Here is a 22,098-nt window from a genome sequence, read left to right on the forward strand (position 1 = left end):
ACCCACACGCCCCCTGCCTCTCCCACCCTCTTTCAACCCTCCCTTCCCCCACCTGCCCCCATCCATGCTGATGGAAGGGTGGGCACCGAAGCCCAGGTCTCTGGGTCTGGGGACCCCAGGCTGCATGGGTGAGCGCATCTGCCCAGAACCCCGTTGGCAAGCCTGGCTCTCACCCCAGCCCTGCAAGCCGGGCCCTGCAAGCCAGAGGCAGGCCCTGCTGAGCTGGCTGGGGCTTACCTTCACACCATCGTTCTTCTTGTTTCCTCCACTCTTCCCGCCTGCAGAGGAGAAAAAGTAGAGGGTTATCAACACCAGGCAGGGCACCAGGGCCCACAGCGCGAGGAAGAGCAACATCCACGGGCCGCGGAGGACACGGAGCCGCAGCAGCTATGTGAGGAGACCTCCTCCTCTTGCTCTTCTTCCTTGCGGGGTGGCCCAGGGACTGCCGGTGGCCCACCGCAGTCTGGGGTGGGCCTGGGCTCCCCCCGGTTCTCAGCAGTGTCAGGCGTGACCCTCTGGCTCCATGGGTTGAGGAGGTGCCCACTGTGCCCCAGACCGTGGGAGCGCTTTCAGTCTGGGGATTCCCTCCAGATCCCGGTCACCACTCGTGCTGGTGGTGGCCAACCCGGAGGCCCGGCTCCCCAGCCCAGGGCTGGACGCTCCCTCCCGCCCCGGCCGGCTCTAATTTTAGCCCCATGCTGCTACGGAGGTCATGTGTCAGCCCTGCCTACTCACTCTGGACAGCTGCGAGCTGAATTTTGCTGGTGATAAGAAGCAGGTGCCCCCCCGCCCGAGTCCCTGCTCCTCTGGTGCCCACCCCAGCCAGAGCACCCATTCCCTGAAGAGTCCTCCCCATCCTCAAACTCTAGAGCTCTGGGCTGGGGCTGGCCATCTCCCTGGTGGTCAGGAAAAGCAGAGCAACAACTTCCAAGAAGGCCTCACCTGGCATTTCCCATTTCCTTCCTTCTCACCTTCTGGCCAGAGCCCTTGGAGAGGGCACCAGTCAGGACAAGGCATGAACACCCAGCCCTGCGCAGCCTGACTTCTGGCAGCTTCAGATCTCAGATAAATGGCTTTAAGTTAAATGAGACATAGCACTTGGCACGTGTGCAATAGATGCTCAGTGAACAGTAGCCATGCTAAATCCTTCACCGGATGAGAGCAAGCTGGGGAGGAGAGGCGGTGCTGAACATGATGCCCCAGAGGTTTGGAAGGATGGAACTCACAGCTGGTGCAGCCCGCCAGTCATCCTCACATTCCCACCGATGACCCCTCTCAGGCTCTCGTGCATTTTTCCCCTCTTGCCAAGTTTCCACCTTGCAAAGCAAGTGGGGGGCGGGGTACCTCTGGATCCCAAAGCCGAGAGGAATAGCTGTTCCATCCTCCATGTACTCTGTGGGCTGGACCAGGATACACAGCAAGCAAGGGGAGGACTTGCCCCTCAAGCCTCCAAGGGGGCCCCCTCTCACTCCAGCCCACTATGACAGGACTGTGGGTCTCCAGAGGCCACATATTCTAATTTTCAGGAGATTTTCTATGAAATGAAAATGCTGGAAACTCTTGCTCACCGCCCCCCCACCAAAAAAAAGTTTTAAAACACCACTGGCCCCCCAAGCACATGGAGAGAGAGGGAATAACTTATGTACTCCATTTTGTGAGCTCTGGACTAGAGTGCCTGAGGGGCCCTTCAGTTGTTAAAAAAAGACTCTGACTGCCTGGGTGGCTCATCTTTCAGTTTAAGGAACTGCAGGATCCCTGTCTGGGAAGCGCGTGGGAAGGCAGCTCTGTGTGGTGGGGAAAGCCCAAATCTGAAGTTCCAGGGCCTTCCCGGGCCTGGGTCTTATTCTGCCAGCTGGTTAAATGGGCAGGTGGGCCCTCTCAGAGAAGCCAGGCCTGCAGCTCCCCAGATCCGAGCCCTCATGGTGGGGCTGGCCACCTGTCCACAGCAGCCCTCCCCGGCCGGTCCCGGCACCAGCCCCAGCCAGAGGGCCCCTCCGGTGAGCTTTGCTATATCTGCTCAGCTGCCCCGTCAGCCATCCTGGGCTCCTCAGGGAGACGCCTCTGGCGGGCACTGGCCACGGCACTCTCCAGCATGCCAAGGGGAGCTTCTTGCTAAGCCCTGATGCTAATCCCTTCCCCTTCTCTCTTCAGGGCCACATGCCGCAGGTCACTGGGCCTTCCCTGCCTTAACCAGCCTGGCTTTGACCAAGGCCAAAGGCTCCTACCCTGGACTCCTTGGTGACTCAGCCTAGTAAGGGCACGTGCTCTGAACTGGTGACACCTGCCCTGAAAGTTCCCTTTAGCAGCATGACCTGGGGTGTGTCAGAGTTGACCTCCCTGAGCCTCTGCTTCCTCATTCAGAAAACGGGGGTGGCAATCGCCTTGTCACAGAGGCCACATGAGTGAAAGCCCACGCTTTCACTCTCGGTACTGCTTGGGAACTGCTTGGTGACTGTGGGGAACAGGAATGCCGCTCTCCCTGGGCCGGGCTCAGTCCCTCCCACATCTGGACCCTGACATATGGGGAGCCTCCCCACAGCTGGCCCGGCCTGAGAACCCAGCACCGCTGTGAGGTAGGGGAGGTGAGGGTTAACGTCTGACCCTTCCTTGGGGGCCCTTGGCTTGATAACCTTTGACCTTTACCACTTCTGCAGGTGGTATCAGGTGAGCTAAGCCCTAATCACTGAATCCTCTACAGCCCCATCTCCACAGGCCTTCTGGTCTGAGTGCACTCAGATACCCCATTGGACAATGCCCCCACCTCCTGCAGGATGTATGTGAAGATGAATCCGAGGTCCTACCACCTACCAGAGAAGTTCCTGGTGGCCAGCATAGTGGTGAGGATGGCTCCCTGCAACAGAAAAGAGAAGGCGGTTTCGGGGAGAGGAGGCCATAGGTGAGGGGAGAGGAGACAGAGGTGGGAGGGGTGGGGAAGGAGAGGAAGGGGCTCCATTCAGACACAAAAACCTTCTGAAGCTCCTTGCCCTCCATTTCTCCCACCCCACAGCCCAGAGACTATCCCCGCCTCCCGGGAGAAGGGTGAGGCAGAGGTGATCTAGGCCTTAGCTGGCACTGCTCAGGAGATAGGGCCATCCAAGGAGCAGATATTAATAGATCCCACCGGCCTGGCCAGAGCTGGTGGATGTGCTCGGGGACACCTGTCAGTGGGGGTTCCTAAAGGCCAAGGAAGTTTCCTGCTGGGGCAAGGACACCAGACTCTGCACCCCTCAGCTCTCTCTGTCTGCATCTTCTGCCTGGACACAAAGCTCCTCACTCTAGTACTGGCTCATCCCCCTTTCTGTAGTTCCTGGGCTCAGAACCTTGGAGGATTAATGGGGAAAAACCCTCCTCTATCAATAAGGGGACTGGAGACCAATGGCCAGTTCAGATTCTCTGAGTCCAGCGGTCCATGATTTTAAGACTCCCTGATTCTGACATTTTGAGACTACATCTATGACAGCTCCCACTGGGGGTTGGGGGTGAGACTCAGTTCCCCTGGCATCATGCTCACCACCACCCCCTTGGCCCATGTCCCTGTCCTGAGCCACCACACCAGGCCTGGGGGAAGCTGGTGAGGAAGTTCTGAAGGAGCCAGGGCCTCAGCATCTGTCACTCAGCAGCTGATGGCTTCTCTGTTCCAACCAGCTGGGGGCCCCTCGGTCATCCTTCCTACCTGCTCACAGGACCCCCGGCAAGGTCTAGGACAGGACCTGTCACAGCCCTGAGAACACACAGACCTGCTGAGAGGCCAGCAGCTCAGGGCTCACCTAGGGCGCACTGTGACTTCCTCAGGGCACAGCCCCTGCCAAGTCCCTTGGCCGTTCCTTTCCAGTGGTTGGCAGCTGGGGTCTCTCACCCCTACCATGGTCGCGTATCATTCCTGGAAACCTCTCCCTGCCCCACTGAAACACTTGCTGTCCCCCTAAGGGGTCAAGCTCATGCTTCCAGACTTCTGCACAGGCTATTCTCTGTGTCTAGAACACCTGCCCCATCAGACTTTACACTGTTAATACCTGCTTATCCTTCGGGATCTCAGATCAAACGCCACTTGCCCAGAAAGGCTTCTGGGATCCTTCCCTAGTCCATGCAGATCTGTTCCCCTCTCTGGCCCCTCTGTGGACCCCCCCAGCTTCAGGGCAGCACTCACCACTGCCCCGTACTGTCCTGGTCACTTGACTGTCCTTGCCAGCGCTCACTGCCCAGCCCAGACAGCCGGTGGTCAATAACACTCGTTGACTCAGTGAAGGAGAGAACTAGTGAGCGGGTCTCTTGGCCTCTGTGCAGACCCAGGCCAACCTATTCCCTTGTCTGTGGGGCATGGAGGATGAGGACCTGCTGTTACCTTCAGTTTTCTCCTGGCGTTGAACTTCTTCAGGCAGTCCACGGTCTCCTGTCTGTGCATGCAGGAGGCCACGGTGGACCGGTGCTGGAGAAAGGAGGGGAGAGGTCTGTGAGTGGGAGGCAGGCCCACCCGAGGTCCCCCCACTCCAAGAATATCCTGTGGATGGGGTGGGTATCTTGTGAAGAACAGTTCTCTGTTCTAAGGGATGGTATAAACATCCTGGTATGAGACATTTGAAGCCAGTAGCTCCCCCCACCAGTCATGGTGCCAACTCAGAATGCCTCCCACTGCCACTCTCCACCTGAGAACCACAGCAAGGTCAGTCTCTTGAACTAAGCCCCCTCAGGCCCAGCATGGGCCTGAGGGGCAGCAGGCAGGTCCAGGACACTGTGAGGGTCTTGATCCTGAGGTGTGGAGGGATCCTCAGGAGAGGCTTTGCTGAGGAAGGCTCACCGAGATCCAGGGGTGCTTGAGGGCCTCAGCGGCCGTGATGCGTTTGGATGGGTTGATGGTCAGCATCTTATTGATCAGATCCTTGGCTTCTGGGGTAACGGTGTCCCATTCTGGTGACGGGAACTGGAAGGGGCAGAGGGGCCAAGTTTGCCCAGCCTACCCCAGGCCACCCCTGCGATCCCCCAGCCCCTGACTGGCAGGGGAGCAGGCAGGGGTCCTACTGCCCGTCCATTCGGGCATCCACAACCAGGAGTTGGGGCAAGGTCCCCTGGCCCCAGGACAAATCCGGGCAATGGCAAGGGGAAAGGAGGCCTCCCTCTGCTCTTCTGAGGCCGTGCCTTATCTGGAGAGCAGCAGGCCAGTGGTGACAGCCCAGACTTCAGAATCGGAAGGTTGGGTTCAAGTCCCAGCTCTGCCTCCTGGGCTGTGTGACCTTGGACAAGTCACCTTGGACATGTGACCCCTCAAGCTATCCCTAGAGATGTTGTAAGGATTAAATATGATATAAAATGCACGGCACATGGCTCAATAGGTATCAGCTGTGCAGAAAAGCAGTATACTTGGTAGGCAGAAGCATGGACACTAAAGCCAGACTGCCTGGCTTCACTAAAGCCAGCTCTACCATTTCTTAGCTGTGTGTTCTGGCCAGTTATTTAACTTCTCTGTGCCTCAGCTTCCCTATCTGTAAAAAAGCAGTAATAACAGTACCTATGTCATGACTGGTATGAAGATTATAATAATAGAAAGCATTTAGAAGACTGCTATGTGTGTTAGCTATTATTACTGTCTATCTATATACATACAATATATAATTGTGTGCGTACAACTATGGAGAGATAATCTGGCTTCTGGGGCCTGCCCCCTCTATATCCCACTCTACTTTTGTGCTGATTCTGCCTCCTGGGGCCCCATGAACTAAATCCCCATCACTTAGATGCTCCAGTCACTAGCATGGCCAGTTCATCGTCTGGCCCCAGTCAGCCCTCAGGCTCCACCTGCTGGTCACCCCTACCCCATAGCTAGAGAGTGGCAGGAGGGCATGAGGGAGGCGTCCTTGGGTCTCTGGCCTCACTGGGCCATGACTCCCACTGGATGGGACCCAGGGGCTGGCAAGGAGGCTGGAGACAGGAGCACCACTCACATCATAGGCGCCAGCTTTGATCTGCTGGTACAGGCGATGCTGGTCCTCATCCCAGAACGGGGGGTACCCCACCAGCAGGATGTACAGGATGACCCCTGGGGAGAGGACCAGGAGAAGCTTGAGCCCCAGGAATAGGAGGGACAGAGGGCACGTGGAGGAGAGCGATGGGAAAGGAGAGAGAGTGCACCAGAGGGCAGGCAGCCAGGGGAACGGAGGGGCCTTCAGATGGACTCACCGCAGGCCCACAGGTCCACGGGCTTCCCATACGGGTCCTTCCGCAGCACTTCTGGGGAGAGGTATCCAGGTGTCCCTGCGAACCCTGCTCCCCAGACACACAGACAGGCAGACACATACACAGAGGTTGGCACGTAAGTAACTGGGAGCAAGATCCTGCTGGAAGAGGGATAAGGCTGCCCTGGAGACGGGGAAAACACCCCCTGCCCCCAGAGCCAGCCAAGGGCTGGAAGCCCTGACCTGGTAAGACAGCAACACCTCTAGACCAGGGTGGACAAGGGCAGAGTACGCGGTCACCACCTGCCTTGAGAGCCTCATGGCACTGATCCATCCCAGGGTCCTTCCCACAGGGCCCTGCCTCAGAGTCACAGATTTCTGGCAGAACCCTTCCAGAAGCCTCCACCAATCAAGTGCTGGTGGTCCTTGAGATGAAAGGTCCTGGCCTGTCAGCACCAGATTGAGCTGAACCCTCACCCACTCCCCGCTCCATCCAGGATCTGGTCCTGGGGTGGCAGGAGGCCTATCCCTAACACTGGCTTTGTCCTAAGTCCTTTAGGTAGGTCCCTTTTCCTTTGGGGCCTCAGTTTCCTCATCTGTGAAACAAGGGATTAGGGATTTGTATCCTAAACACCTCCCAGCACTGTTGGGAGAACTACTTAAAAAAATGGACACCCAAAATATTTTGGTAAGTTATTGTGAGAATAGTTCCTATTAAGGAGTATGTATGGGAGAAAGCAATGGCACCCCACTCCAGTACTCTTGTCTGGACAATCCCATGGATGGAGGAGCCTGGTAGGCTGCAGTCCATGAGGTCACTAAGAGTCGGACACGACTGAGCGACTTCACTTTCACTTTTCGCTTTCATGCATTGGAGAAGGAAATGGCAACCCACTCCAGTGTTCTTGCCTGGAGAATCCCAGGAATGGGGGACCCTGGCGGGCTGCCGTCTATGGGGTCGAACAGAGTCGGACACGACTGAAGTGACTTAGCAGCAGCAGCAGCATGCTAAGCAAGACTGAGAACTTTCCATGCCTGATCTCATTTAATCTTCACACAGTCCCAAGGAACATACTTTTATTATCCCCATTTTACAGACAAGAAAATGAAGTCTCAGAGAAATGACTCACTCAAAGTCATATGCCTTGTAAATAGCACAGTCAGGATATGAACCCAGAGCTCAAGCTCCTAACCACTGATCAACATTGCTCACTAAAAAGTATTCCCAGATAGCCGAAAGGACTCAATTACGCCAAAATCTCAAGAGCATGACTCCACCCCTTTTAATTTCCTTTGACCTATTCTTAGTTTCTTAGCCCCCATTCCTCATCTTTAAAATCAAGATGATAATCTAGCACCCAGGCTGCTGGGGAACTCACGGAAGCCCCCAGCCGACAGTATTGGATGCACATGTGAAGAAGTCAGGTACTGTTTTAATGACAACCAAGTCCCAGGCCTGGACCCCAGGGAGCTAGGATGGGCGACAACCACTGATGCAAAGAGTCTGGGTAAGGAGCCCTCTGCTCCCTGAGCCCTGGCTGGGGCAACATCCATCTCCAACCGGCCCCCGCTCAGGCAGAGGGTTCCTAGAGGCCAATGTGTCAACTCAAGGCTGGCTGCCAACACCCCTGCCACCCCCTGCCCCCACTCACCAAACCATGCCTGCTGCTCGCCCTCTACCTCTATGGCCAGGCCAAAGTCCGCCAGCTTCACCGCAGCGCCCTTGAGCTTGGAGGCCAGCAACAGGTTCTCCGGCTTCCCAGGACCAGAGAGAAGAGGAAACGTGGGAGAGGAAGAAGTCAGGGGACAGTGAGCATATTCAGAATCTCACCTCTAGAGATCTGGGTTTTCAGGAGGAGCAGCTGAGCGATCCAGAGGCTCCCTGTCCCTGCCTCCCTCCAGCCCCAACCACAGGACCCCTGCACTTCCCAGAGATGGGACTACCCCACTGCAGCCCTCCATCTGCTGCAAACAGAAGACCCTTTTTCAGCCTGCCAACCCCTCCTTCAGCTTCCAGCAGGGTTTGGTTCTGGGGCTGAGGTGGAGTGGGGCAGTGCTTCTACTATACGCCAGTCACTGGGCTAAAGGTTTTGCATACATCATTCGATTTGTCATCCCAACAATCCTTTAGGGTAAGCACTCTCCTCCAGTGGCCTCCTTACATCCTCAGAGACAGTCATTCTTGTTCCACCTCAGGGCCTTTGTACTTCCTGCTCCCCTTGCGTGATTTGCTCGCCCTCTGAGCTTCACAGGTGTGGCTCCTTCTCATCATCCAGCTTTCACCATGTCACCTCCTTCAAGAAGCCCTCCATGACTACTCTATCTAAAGGAGGAGTTCCCAGGTATCTTCTGTCTTAGCAGCTTGTTGTTACCTTAATAGATCTCATCACAATTTCTAAGTGTTTTCCCATCTGTCTATGTGCTTATTCATTATCTGTCACCTCTGTGCAATATGAGTTTCTGTCCACCGATGTATCTCAGAGAAGGCAATGGCACCCCACTCCAGTACTCCTGTCTGGAAAATCCCACAGATGGAGGAGCCTGGTAGGCTGCATCTGTCACCTCTGTGCAATATGAGTTCTGTCCACCAATGTATCATTAGCACCCAAAACAGTGGGCAGCACATAGCAGGCACTGAAGTATGTATGAAAATAAGGAAACTGGGGTTCAGAGAGGTTAAGTCACTTGACCGAGGTCACACAGCTGGTGTTGATAGAACCAGATCGAGGCACAGTCTGGCTAGAGATGTGCTCTGAGCCCCTCCAAAGTGATTGCTGCAGGGCCTCCTACATGCCACCTGTCCTATGGAGGCATGAAGGCTGCCATCTTCTGCTGAGTCTGAGGACAGAAAATCCTTCTCCTCAGGACAGAGAGGTAGTTAGCGTGGGGACTTTCTAGTTAGAAAGCCCTAGCTTCTGATCCCAGTGCTGCCATTCTATGCTATGGAACTTGGGTAAATTAATATCACTTCTCTGGCCTCAGTTTCTTCTCCAAAAGTGGGAATAATGCCTACTTCATGGGGTGGCATATGGATTAATTGCAATAAATCCCTGTAAAGCACTTCCCAGTGTCCTACAAGTGTTGGATAGGCATCAGTACTCATACTTTTTGTTTGTAGATGGGGGGTGTGGGCTCCTAGTCTCTGCAGACAGCTGGTTTCCTCTGACCCGCTTTCCCACTAGAACTTAGGAGGGGTTCCACATCCGACCTTTCACTGCCCAAAGCTAGGCAGGACGCAAACAAGTATAGCTCCATCTGCCCCTGGTTAAGGCCTCTTTGGTCCTCTGGGGACTGTGTTCCCAGCATGTCCTGGGTCTTGGTAGCTGTTCTGCCCTGATTTGATGAATGCGCCACTAATTAATCTACCCAGAGTGGCCTAAATTTGTGCTGCCTCTTTCCCTGTTCCTCCTCTCGGGCAGGGGCTGTGGTTATAATGGGAACAGGCCCCTGGGGAGAGCTGCCTTGCAATCTGGCCAGAGACCCTCTCTGCATGCACACTTGCCTTCGGGTCTAGACTGAGATGCGGGGAGCCCACCTGGGCTCGGGTGGGGAGCCACAGATGGCTCGTGATTGTCAAGGGTGAGCAGGGGTTCTGGTCAGAGCACTGCCCGCCAGAGAGGGGTCTGGGCAGACAGGAGGAGGGCCAGGGAGGGGCCAGGACGAGGAAGGCTTGGGAATTCCATCGGGGGGAATAGAGAACAGCCTGCAGAAGCCTCAGGAGCTACTGCAAAGCTACCCACGAGCCTCCAGGGCTTCTCTGTGCTGGGGGCTTGACCTCTGTGTGGCCCCAAAGGGTAGAACTGGGGTTCACAGGTGAAGCCCCCAGCATGGGGAAAGACTGGAGGAACATTTCCTAACAGTTCAAGGGGCTACCCCATAAAAAGTGAGCTCATAGTCCCCGGAAGTCAAAAAGCAGACGGTTGACGGACACCCAGCAGGGTCACCTAGAAGGGGCTGCTACAGAAGCAGGCGGTGCGGTCAGTGGCTTTTTAGCCCCAGCCCACTGAGGGCAGGGGACCTGGGGTCGGGAGGCCAGGGCTCCAGCCCTAGCTCAGGCACAAGTGAACTGCATGTTCTCGGGAAAACCCCTTGGACTCTTTGGGCCTTTGTTTCCTGCTCTGCAAAATGGAGATGATGTTAGGCAACTACCAGTCACTGATGCTGTGAGGCCCAGCAGAGGAGCACCATGAAGTTGTGCTGACTGGGCCAGGCTGTGCAGCCAGTGCCAAGCCTACACCTGCATCTGCTTAGTCCTGCTCATCTCCTCAAGTGGGAAGAGGCAGGACTCGGAAGGCCTCAAAGCCTGCTTTCCTACCGTCACTCCCTTCCAGAGACGGGAAGCAAGACTAACAACTCCTCGACATTCCGGGCACTGTGCTGTCTCCTTTGACATCCTCACTGACCCTGTACTGAGGTTGCTATGGCAACCCCCACTATAATGAAGCTGAGGCCATGCAACTAGAAAGTGGCCTCGCTGGAATCTGGACCTCCCCCACCCCGCCCCCCCGCCCAGAGCCAGCCTTGGCAGTCTAGCCGCCTCTCACCTAGCCTGGGACTGGGAGTCGGGAGACCTGGGTCCCGAGTGCAGATGCCCTGCTTCCCTGAGCTCAGTTTCCTCATCTGAAGAGTGGGGAAAAATTTTCCCACACAGCCCAACTCAGGAAAGCTGACGGGGCTATGATAATAACACTGGCTCCGCAGGTTGAGGGAGGTGCTGGGCGCCAAATGAGCAGGCTCCTGGTGAGCCAGCCTCTTGGGGTGGGGGTGGGGAGGGTCACTGACCTTCAGGTCCCGATGCACCACCCCCATCTGGTGGCAGTGCAGCACGGCCTCCAGGATCTGCTGGATGCAGTGACTGGGGAGAGAGAGGGAGGGGCGGGGAGTGAGGGCGGGCCTCCCCTGGGAGGCCCCAGGAGGGAGTGCCCTGCCCCCAGGCGCTGCCTGGCTGCACCTCTCACTCACCTGGCATCCGCCTCACTGTAATACTCCCGGGCCACGATGTCTTCAAACAGCTCCCCACCGGTGACGCTGGGGAGACAGGAACAGAGTCACCCTCCCACAAAGGCCCCAGGTGTCTTTTGGAAGAGTCTCCAGAAAGTTAAGGATGGGGCCCAGGGACCTCAGAACCTCAGCCCCAAAGGGAGGGGCCCCAGAGGCCACAGGGATGCCCTCCGGTATAACTCCCTTCCTGACTTCCAGTCCACCTCCCCTCCATCCTCAGCCTTCTCCTCCACCAAAGCCAGGCTGAGGTCAGGACAGGGGGTAGAACACTCAGAACTTGTCACTATGATTCATCAGGCTCTTGGAAATCCAAGGGCTGGAGCTTTTTGTTGTTGTTGTTTTTTAATAGACTTTTTTAAAGAGTAGCTTTAGGTTCCCATCAAAATTGAGCCAAAGGTACAGAGATTTCCAATAGCTCACTGCCCTCCGCCCACTCCCCAGCCCCAGCCATGCACAGCCTCCCCCACTGTCTCAAGTGCTGTTCTTTACAGATGAGGCCAAGAACCACTGAGGCCTCTCAGTTCGTGATTGCTTTTCATTCTATTGCCTGGCTTTAAAAACTTTAAATTTATTCTGAAAGGAAACTTCATAGCACCACTAGAAATGGAAAACCAGCATCACTGGCCACAAATAGAAGCAAAACTAAATATATGATGATGAAAGTTAAAAGTGTTTGTTGGTGTGTCAGGAAAACCAGCCTGCACTGCTTGGGTGGCAGGCCTACCACATTTTGGGAAACTCTATCAGAAGAGAGAATTCAGCCCAATCTGGGGGCTATGGGGACACTTCAAACCAAGGGACCCAGTGGAGTCTCCCCTGCCAGGGCTGTCCCCATCCCCACTGGACACCCCAGGGTGAGGCCAAACTTACAGGTCAAAGATCAGGTAATGGTGTCCCTCCTCAGAGATGCTGTCATGGAGCCGGACTGCAGGAGGGGCCAAGGTAGCTGGTTATGCAGGACTCAAGGCTCCCACTCACGCCCCTCTCCCCCCTCAAATAGCCAACATTCCAATTTCTCTGAAAGTCACTGAGCTCAAGCCAGTTACGAGGTGCTTTGACAAAGCATGAACAAAGGCTCACCTCTGTTGTGTAGTCACTCAGTCGTATCTGACCCTTGGCGACCCCATGGACCCCAGAAGAGCCTTCCACGTTCTTCTGTCCAAGGGATTCTCCAGGCAAGAATACTGGAGTGGGTTGCCATTTCCTACTGCAGGGGATCTTCCCAACCCAGGGACTGAACCCACATCTCCTGCATTAGCAGGTGGATCCTTTACTGTCTTAGCTATCAGGGAAGCCCTCACTGACCTGAGGCATCACCCGAAGAAGCCTGAGCATTAAGACAAAAGACTCCAGCTTTGGTCAGAGTTTAGTCCCCTTCCCTCTCCAACCTTCAGTTTCCCTGCTGGGCAGGCCAGGGTCATGGAAAGAGCCTGTGACTCAAATCTCTGCCACTTGCTAACTGTGCATCTTTGACCAAGTTGCTATACCTTTCTGAGCCTCTTTCCTTGCTTGGAGGGCTTCCCTGGTGGCTCAAATGGTAATGCGTCTGCCTGCAATGCAGGAGACCCAGGTTCCATCCCTGGGTTGGAAAGATCCCCTGGAGAAGGAAATGGCAACCCACTCCAGTACTCTGGCCTGGAAAATTCTATGGACAGAGGAGCCTGGTAGGCAACAGTCCATGGGGTCACAAAGAGTCAGACATGACTTCACTTTCCTTGCTTGGACAATGAGAATGAAACTCCTGGAATTGCAGGCTTGTTGTGAGAATTCCATGAGGCACATAATCCATGTTGACTCAGTGCTGGCCCTGCGCTAATGCCACTCCTCTGCTTCCAGGTCTGAAGAGATAACAGAGCTGGTGGACGAGGGAATGACAGCAATCCCAGAGTTCTGGCCTGCTGAGAAACTGTCATCTTTTCATACCTCATTTACCAAGAACAGAGGCAAAGCTCCCAGGAGCCCAGAGCTTCCAAAATTACCCCCTAAGCTTCTTTCAAAAAAAAAAAAAGGAGGGAGAGCCCAAGGCCTGGGGCTGACTCTAGGGGGCCTGCACCCTGCCAGCCAAGGGCAAGTTCTCCCAGGTCAAGTTCATGTCCTTCCCTGTACCACAACCTAAACAGGTCCATGGGCAGTGGGGAGGGTGGGCTCAAAGAGTTATGGTAATCACACAATGGAAAATGTTAAAATAATGCAGCAGTTCTTTATTCACTAGTTCGGAATCATATCTAAATCTTGTTGTTCGGTGAAAGAGCAAAGCAGTATGCACAGTCCTTTCTAAAAAGGAGGCTACATTTCGGCTTGGGTATGGCGTTCGTCTCTCTGGAATGATCCAGCAATGTGGGCACTGAGGTGGCCTTGGGGAAGGGAATTAGGACAGCTGGAGTTGTGGGCGGGTGAGACTTTTCACTGTAAGCCCCAGTGCCATCTGAATTTCTGCCACATACAATATTGAGTCCCTTAAAGCATATGGCCCTCATGTCGCTGTTCAGTTGCTCAGTCATGTCCAACTCTTTGTGACCTCACGAACTGCAACATGCCAGGCTTCTCTGTCCTTCACTATCTCCCGGAGTTTGCTCAAACTCATGTCCATCGAGTTGGTGATACCATCCAACCATCTCATCCTCTGTCGTCCCCTTCTCCTCCTGCCTTCAATCTTTCCCAGCGTCAGGGTCTTTTTCAATGCTTCAGCTCTTTATATCAGGTGGCCAAAGTATTCTCCCCATAAAGTTTGGAGAGTGGGTGCCTCCACAGATGGGGACCCGAAATGGAGGATGAAGGGATAAATTTAAATAAAATGTTTTTTAAAACCTTAAATATATATATTTATAAATAATGACTGAAAGATGTTTTTAAACTATTTTAAAGCAAAACTAAAAACTAAGTAGCCTGAGTATGTATAATTTAATCCTGCTTTAATTTTTTAATCAACATTTTATAATAAAAATTTTCAAAATACAGTCAAGTGAATACCTATGTACATACTACTTGCTGCTGCTGCTGCTGCTAAGTTACTTCAGTCGTGTCCGACTCTGTGCGATCCCATAGATGGCAGCCCACCAGGCTCTCCCGTCCCTGGGATTCTCCAGGCAAGAACACTGGAGTGGGTTGCCATTTCCTTCTCCAATGCATGAAAGTGAAAGTGAAGTTTCTCAGTCGTGTCCGACTCTTAATGACTCCATGGACTGCAGCCTACCAGGCTCCTCCGTCCATGGGATTTTCCAGGCAAGAGTACTGGAGTGGGGTGTCATTGACCACCTAGATTCTGTTATTAGTGTTTTCTCATATGTGTGTGCATGCTCAGTCTCTCAGTCATGTCTGATTCATTGTGACTCCATGGTCTGTAGCCTGCCAGGGTCCTGTGTCTGTGGGGATTCCCAAGCAAGGTTACTGAAGTAGGTTGTCATTTCCTACTCCATTTCTTATATATGCCTTACTACATTTCTATCCATCCCTTCATCCTTCAATCTATTTCAACTTTTAAGTGCACTTCAAAGCAAAAATAGACTTTTGAAACGTATGTGTGTTTTGAACTGAGCACCTTATATTTTGTGTGTGCAGAATCTGAAAGCCCTATTTTGGTGTCCTGCTCAGACCTCCTGTAGGAAGATGGTGCAGCCATCCTGCAGCGCTGGGGGGTTGGCTAACCGTGTGCAGGTGTCCTCCTCTGGAGAACTGCCCACTGCTGATGGAACTGCCCACCTTGCCCACAAGGTTACCTACAGCCTTCAGGCAATGATGAACTAATGTGGGGAGGCAGAGGCCATGCAAAAGGCCAGTCTGCCTTAAAGGAGGGACAGCTCCAAGACACGGTTTATGTTCCAGAGGCCTCCCCACTGCACCCTCCACCTGGGATCAGGTCAGAGTTAGACTTGACCTGAAGCCACATCTCCGCTTGGTTCCTTTCCCCTTCCTCCATCCCACTTCTCGCTATCCTTACAGGTCTCCCCTGGGAGCATGCCCTTGTGTTCCCACACACATCTGAATCCTTGCCTCAGGCTCTGCTTGTAGGAAACCTGACCTGATATGTTTTAGGGAGCTACAGACATCAGGTACCACATGGATGTATACATCATCAATGTTAGCTCCAGATGCTGAGATTATAATTTAAAATTATTTGTTTTATCATTTAGCTACCATAAACTTGCTTTAATAGTGTACCAAGATAAAGTTTTGAGAAAGACCCTTTACTCCAAAAGGATTCTTCCGGAGCAAACTCCTTCTCCTTTACGCTGCTCAGGTGTTTGAGGTTTTAACTCCTTTTTTGTGTGTGTGATTGTGAGAATCTCTGAGAAGCCAAGCTGCATCCAGAACCATCTCAAGAAAGGGCTTTTAGAACCAGGTCAACAGCCATTTGGGAGGAGCTCCAAGAAGACTAGGGTTCCCTCTGGCCAGAAGCCTCAGCCTCTTTTAGAGAAGGTCCTCAGGGCTCAGGGAAATGGACAGAATGGGAGAGAGTGTCTCCAGAGCTTCCTCTAGCTCCGATGGTGCTTTTGTGCTGATTTTGAAGGCTGGCCCTGTGAGCAGGGGGATATGGGCTGGATTCCAGTCCCCACCTGCGGGATGATCCTGGAGTTGGCTTCAGTCCCCAAGAGTTGGCTAAATCTTGGCTCAGGGCACAGGAGACAGGATTCCTCATTTCAGTGCTGTTTTCATGCACAAAACCTCTCTTCCTGTGGTTGGAGGCCACCCTGAGGAAAAACTCAGCCTAGAGCCCAAGAGAGGCAAGGATTCAAAGGCTATGGCCTATGTGACAGTACCACTGCCTGGTGGGGAGATTGGCATGTCTGTGCTCATGGACTTATGCTGTCTCTGTCACAGAACAAACAAATCTGTAACCTAGTTTTCATTTGTGTAGCTGGATTCATGAACTTCTGACATTCTGTCCTATTTCCAACAGTTACAATTTCTTTCTCAGAAATTGAAGGGTCATACTTGTTCCTCTGGCCACTGCCCCCAAGACACCCCTGATGGCCACAGAAGTACTGAGAACATGGGCTCTGCAGTCAGACTCTCTGACTTTGCTTACTAGCTCCACCTCTTAGAAGCTGTGTGAGTTTGGGCAAATTATGTAACCTCTCTGAGCCTCCTTTCCTAGCAGCAGAGCCAATACTACTACACTGGACTGGTGTCAGGAGTTAACTCAAGATGCTAGTAAGGCACTCAACACAGTGCTTGGCACTAGGAAGAACTTAATAAATGAAGACATCGCCATCTTCATCACTAACCTCACTTCCCTCTGCCACCCCATATCACCTGCTAAACTCTCAGGTTATCTCCTCCTGCTCCTTGGGTGGCTTTTAAGGTGTGGGTGGGGGTCCACTTCATCAGCAGGTGCTAATGGTACAGAGAGCAGAGTGCTGTCCTCCCCGAAGCAAGATCTAGGAGGGAAATGCTTTGTGTATGGTGCAGCTTGTTCCCCCTGTCCTGAGCCAGCGACCTCCCTGACTTTGTCTCTTAGGGCTGGGCTGTGGCCACACACGGGCAGAGAGCAGTGAGCTTGGCTGGGATCACTAAGCAGGCTGAATAGTCTAGTTTCTTTGGGCACAGACCCACTTCCCAGGTTCTATAGCCACATCTGGACCGATCTGCACTGTTTTGGACAGATTACAATTACTTTGAACTGAGGTGTTGGAGGCTCAGAAAGTGGTACCCTCCAAGGACACTTCCAGCCTTGACAATAGTTTTAGCTTCTCCCAACCATCTTCTTGTTCTGGATCTCAGCTCTGCTCTCTACTTCCCTGTCCATCAGCTACCCCACTCCTCTCCCACCCTCATTTCTTCCACACGTCCTCAGAGACTAGCAGAGGCCTTGGCACATGGTGGGGTCTCGGATGTCCTTGACATCAGGTCAATGAATGAAGGAGTCATAACTCAAGTGATGATGATAATGAAGACTATGGCTGCCATTTCTGAGATTCTACCACCTGCCAGGCTTGTGCTAAGTACTTTACTTGCAACATCTCACTTAACCCTCACAACAGCTCTAGAAAGTGGGTACCATGATTATCCTTATTTCACAGAGGAAGGTACTAAGTCTGAGAAGTTTGTAGCCTGCCCAACCTCAGATACGAAATGAAAGGTAGAATTTGGATTTGAACCCAGGTGTGTCTGACTAAAAATTCCATTTTCTTAACCAGAATATTATATATAGTGCCCCAAACCAATGACTCAAAATCTTGATGGCTCGGAGGAATGAGAATCACACGAAGATTCAGGCAAAAGGTAAGTCTTTCGGTAAGGTTGTTCTATTGGAGGGTGTAGATTGAGAAAGGATGGAGCAGCTAAATGATCCATAGCCCTTCCCCAGGGCCTGTCATTGTGCTATGATTTGTTTGATCATCATAAGCCTACAAGGTATCTATCATTCCCATTTTCCAGATGAGAAAACGGAACTTCAGAGCAGTTAAGCAACATGTCCTGGGTTACACAGCAATTAAGCAGCAAACCCAGAATCTGACTGTAGAATGTCAGCCCCAGAGCCCATAACTTACTGCTCCCTGCTAGAGCTGGGAATGAGCGACTGAAGGATGAGGAAGTGTTGACCAGAGACAACTGCAACTGCGCAGTGGCACGCGCATGCACACACACACCCCATCTCCCTCTTCCAGGATTAATGGGCTTTCTAAGAACCGTGGAATTCTACAATCAAAGACCACTCATGACTCCCTCCATTGTACTGTTGGGGAGCTGGAGGCTGGCCCAGATTGGGCAGGAAGTGCCCATGGTCATAAGCAGGTCAGGGGCCAACCAGGGTGGCTCCCCGCCAGCCGCCTTGCTGCCCCTTCTCTGACTCTAGCCCCAAGCCTCCAGCTGCTGTCTGTGCAGCTCTGTTCCTTTCCCCAGGCACGGGGAAGGGGAGGTGCCTTATGGGTATAAATAGCAGATGGAGATGCTACTCTTCTGCAGAGGAGTTAACTGTTGGGGCCCTGGACACAGAGAGATGCTTCCCTCCTAAGGGAGAAGGCGTGGTAGCTGTCAGAGTTAGAATGTTCCTTACAGAGCACCTAGATCTTGCCGGTTAAGTGTGACTGGTGAGCCAGCAGCTTTGGCATCACTTCACAGTGTGTTAGGAATGCAGACCCTCAGGCCCCACCCGGACCCACTCAACTAGAATCTACCTTTTAACAAGATGCCCAGCTGGTCCAGACAGCCCTCTCCTTGCGAAGATGGGAGAAAGCAGCTCAGAGAGGGTAGTGCTCCTACCCAAGGTCACACAGCCATTCCCTGACAGCACTATATCTAGAATCTGCACTCCCTCCCCATCATGACTCAGAGCCCTGCCACGCAGTGATACAGCCCCTCAGCTGTGCAGGGACAGGGGAAGGGAGGTCAGGCAGCCAGGTCCTATTTCAGAGCCATCCTGCCTGCCCTGGGCGAAGCCACTCCATGCAGCCTGCGTTCAGTCCACTCTGGGGCAGGGGCCACCTTGGGGCTGGCCTGGAGAGACTGGCACTGCAGGTCCACGCAGGTGAGAAGGGCCATGGTGCCAGACTGACTCAGCATGGGAGTGGGCTTGGGGAGTGGGCTACACTGGTCAAGGCTAAGCCTGTCCTATTTTCGTCTCTCAGAGCTTCGGAAGTTTTCCTGAAACAGCTTTTCTGAAGGAGGCTGCTGGCAGCGTGGGCTGGGAGGAAGGGCCCCTTCTTCACCTTCCCCCCAACCAAGCTGCTCGCTGAGGAGTATGGAAACCATGAAAGACACCCCCTTTCCCACCTCTATTTGCTGCCATCCCCAAGAAGAGAGCAGCTGCCCCCTTCCCTCAACAAACACCCACCAGGGCAGGCAGGGGAGCTGGGCCAGGCCCCACCCACACCCCTTGCCCATCCCCCATGCTCACCGATGTTGGGGTGCTTCAGCAGGCGGCAGATTCGGGCTTCACGCTCCAGCTTCTGGTGGTCTGAAACACACAGATGCCCAGATGAGTCCAGGGGAGGGAGGCATCTCCACCCACCCCATCTCTCCCTCCTCATAGCCTCTAATGACCTCTCCCTCCCAGGGCCTGGGCAAGCTCAGCTGGCAGAGCCTCTGGGTTCTCCAAGAAGGCAGTGGGATGCAGCGGAAGAGAGACCCAGGCTGCAATGAGGCAGAAGTCCCTTCCCCGCTCTGGGTCTCGGTTTTCAGGGTTCTCAACCGAGGGGCATCTCCTGCCTGTATCAGAGCCAAAGTCCAGGCAGCCTGGAACACCCCCATCCCCACATCAGGCTCCGACTGCCCTCCCCCAGCCCTGCCCCTCCCACTGCATCTCCTCCTGTGGAACTGCTGAACCTCAGCTCTCCAGGCACGCCCTGCCCTGCCCAGCCCTCTCACTCTGGGACCTTCGCACACGCGGTTCTCTCAGCTTGGAAAGCTCCCTCTCAGCCTCCCACCTGCTCTTCACTGGCCATCACTCACTCTTAGGCATCCTTGGATGTCACTCTCTCTGGCAGCCCACCCTGATTACCAGCTGCTGGGGGCTCCTCCTCTGCATTCCCAGGGCCCCTAGACAGCACATGCCACTCTGTCTCAGGGATGTCGCTGTCCCTGAGGGCGAGGACTTGGTCTCTGTTGTACCCCTGGCATCTACCTAAATCCCTGGCCCATGGAAGGTGCTCAAGAAATAAATGAAGGCTTCCCTGGTAGCTCAGTGGTAAAGAATCCGCCTGCCCATGCATGAGGCACGGGTTCGATCCCTGAAGCAGGAAGATCCCACATGCCTCAGAGCAACTAAGCCCCTGCGCCACAACTATTGAGCCTGTGCTCTGGAGCCTGGGAGCCACAACCAGTGAAGCCCAAGCGCCCTAAGCCCATGCTCCATGACAAGAAAAGCCACTGCAATGAGAAGCCCTCACACCACAATTAGAGAACAGCCCCCGCTTTCCGAAGCTAGAGAAAGCCCATGCAGCGATGAAGACCCAGCACAGCCAAAAGTAAGTAAATAAATACAATTTTTTAAATACATAAATAAAAAAAAATCATAATATGCCATATTAGTAGAATATCTCTGAAAAGGAAGAGCAACAGGATGAGATAAGAGGTGGTTAGATCTACCATATAGTAAAGCATAAACCCTCTAAGAGTAAAACAATATGCTATTGCTATATATGAATTGAAAGACTTATCAATAAAGCAGAATAAAAAAAAAAAAAGATGACTAAAGCTAAACCTTTAAAAAAAAGAAGAAATAACTAAGTGAAAGAACAAATGATTGAATAAACGAATCTTTCTAAGGGAGTAGGTATTCTCTGCAGGAGAAGGGTTGTATTAATTTACAGAAGATGCCTCATGTATGAGGAGTCAGCACCCAGGACACAGAGAGCCCCAAAGAATCTGCAGGGTAGTGGGGCTTACCCAGAGATCTCCCACCTGCTTCCTGGGACTTCTGTCCAAAGCCCCTAGATTTCCCTGCCCACCTGGGAGAGAGGCCTTGTTCAGGATCTGTACCTATGATCTCTGACTCTGAGACTGCTGAGCACAATCATACCCATGACCCCATTCAGTCCTCCTGACAAGCCCGGACTGTGGGCATCACTGTCCCTGTTATAAACATTTTTCAATTTCCTTTGTGGTGCTTTTCTCACAATCTGGTATTTAATACCTTAATTAAAAAAAAAAAAAAAACCACCAGTATAATAGGAGCCAGTCACAAATACAGAATATCTACTATGTGTCAGGTATTATGCAGAGCACTCTATACACATCTCAAGGCCTCCCAATAATCCTCTGAGGATAACATTACCATTGTGCTGGCCTTACAGAGGAGGAAACAGAGGTTCAGAAAGGTTAAGTATCTGACTTAAAGTCACACTGCAGTGAGCAGTGGAGCCACGCTTTCTATCCAGGTAGTCAGGCTCCACGGGTGAGCTGTAAAACCCTGTCGGGGAGTTCCCCGGTGGCCAAGTGGTTAGGATTCTAGGCTTTCATTGCCACAGCTCAGCTTCATCCCCTAGTAGGGGAACTGAGATCCTGCAGGGCACGTGGCACAGCAAAAAAAAAAAAAACTCAAAAAATAAATAAATAAAAATAAAACTCAAAACCCAGTGCTGTCCTGGTCTCTACACCCTGACTCATCACTATCATCTCCATCTGTCTCCTATTCCCCAGTGGGAAAATTCAGGCCCGCAGGAGGGAACTCACACAGACACTCAGTGGTGGAGCCAGGACTAGAACCCTGCTCTCTGAATGGCCCCTCCAAGGAAGGTGGGCATCAGAGATGGTGATGAGGAGGAAGAAAATCCCAGCCCTGTCCCTAGGCTGCCAGCTCCCCTGTCCCCTCCCCTCTCCGTTAGCGGAATCACCAGCTGTCCTCCAAGGGCTGCAGAAACCAAGATCAATACTGAAATGTGGCTTTTCCATCAGCAAAGCAATTAAGTCCAATCCTCTTTCAGTAGAGTGTAAGCTCCACTCCCCAGCTGAAGGCAGCTGGAGGCTAGAGGGGGACGGCTGGCCCAGCTGGGCGCATCCTCGTTTCTCCTCCCTCTCTGTCTCCTTCCAAATCCTTCAGGGTAGGGAGGTGGAGGGGAAGGAAGGTTGATTCCCAGGCAAACAAGGGGGATCCCCATCCAGAGCTGGCCAAGAGCCCTCAGTAAGCAGAGGATGGCTGAACCCGCCCCAGCTCCAGACCCTGCCCCCCACCCACCCATCCCCAGCAGAACCAAAAGCCAGGCAGCTCAAAGTGGGACCTATCAGAGGGGGTGAGGGGACTCCTGGCTCAGGCTACACATTCAGGGGACAAAGGACCTAAATCTAGAATTCTGATGTTTTTCTCCATGTAAGGTCACCTGGGAGCAGAGTTACACTAACAGGATTGAAAGAAGAAAACGCTGGTCACACAGCTTTAAACATGTGACTGGTTACCAGACATTACTGCTGGAAATGCTAGGAACTGTTTTTATAAATCTTGTAATCATCTTGTGCATAGTACAATTACACTGCATTGCAACCTTCAGTGCTA

At 53.1% G+C, this 22,098-nt stretch overlaps 1 protein-coding gene across 2 annotated transcripts in view; it reads right to left on the reverse strand.

Annotated features, from left to right (window-relative positions):
* Positions 1-22,098, reverse strand: part of CAMK2A (calcium/calmodulin-dependent protein kinase II alpha) — a 66,128-nt gene that overhangs the window by 23,517 nt on the left and 20,513 nt on the right. For both annotated transcript variants that reach the window (XM_010850564.1, XM_010850563.1), the window contains exons 3-13: positions 19,006-19,065; positions 12,039-12,093; positions 11,130-11,195; positions 10,950-11,022; positions 7,820-7,922; positions 6,172-6,255; positions 5,937-6,031; positions 4,796-4,918; positions 4,343-4,426; positions 2,809-2,851; positions 238-278 (exon numbers count right to left, since the gene is read on the reverse strand). In XM_010850564.1, the coding sequence (XP_010848866.1) occupies positions 238-278; positions 2,809-2,851; positions 4,343-4,426; positions 4,796-4,918; positions 5,937-6,031; positions 6,172-6,255; positions 7,820-7,922; positions 10,950-11,022; positions 11,130-11,195; positions 12,039-12,093; positions 19,006-19,065 (827 nt within the window). The remainder of the gene's footprint in view (positions 1-237; positions 279-2,808; positions 2,852-4,342; positions 4,427-4,795; positions 4,919-5,936; positions 6,032-6,171; positions 6,256-7,819; positions 7,923-10,949; positions 11,023-11,129; positions 11,196-12,038; positions 12,094-19,005; positions 19,066-22,098) is intronic.

The sequence above is a fragment of the Bison bison genome, unplaced genomic scaffold (genome assembly GCF_000754665.1).
Source record: "Bison bison bison isolate TAMUID 2011002044 unplaced genomic scaffold, Bison_UMD1.0 scf7180017864291, whole genome shotgun sequence".
Classification (NCBI taxonomy): domain Eukaryota; kingdom Metazoa; phylum Chordata; class Mammalia; order Artiodactyla; family Bovidae; genus Bison; species Bison bison.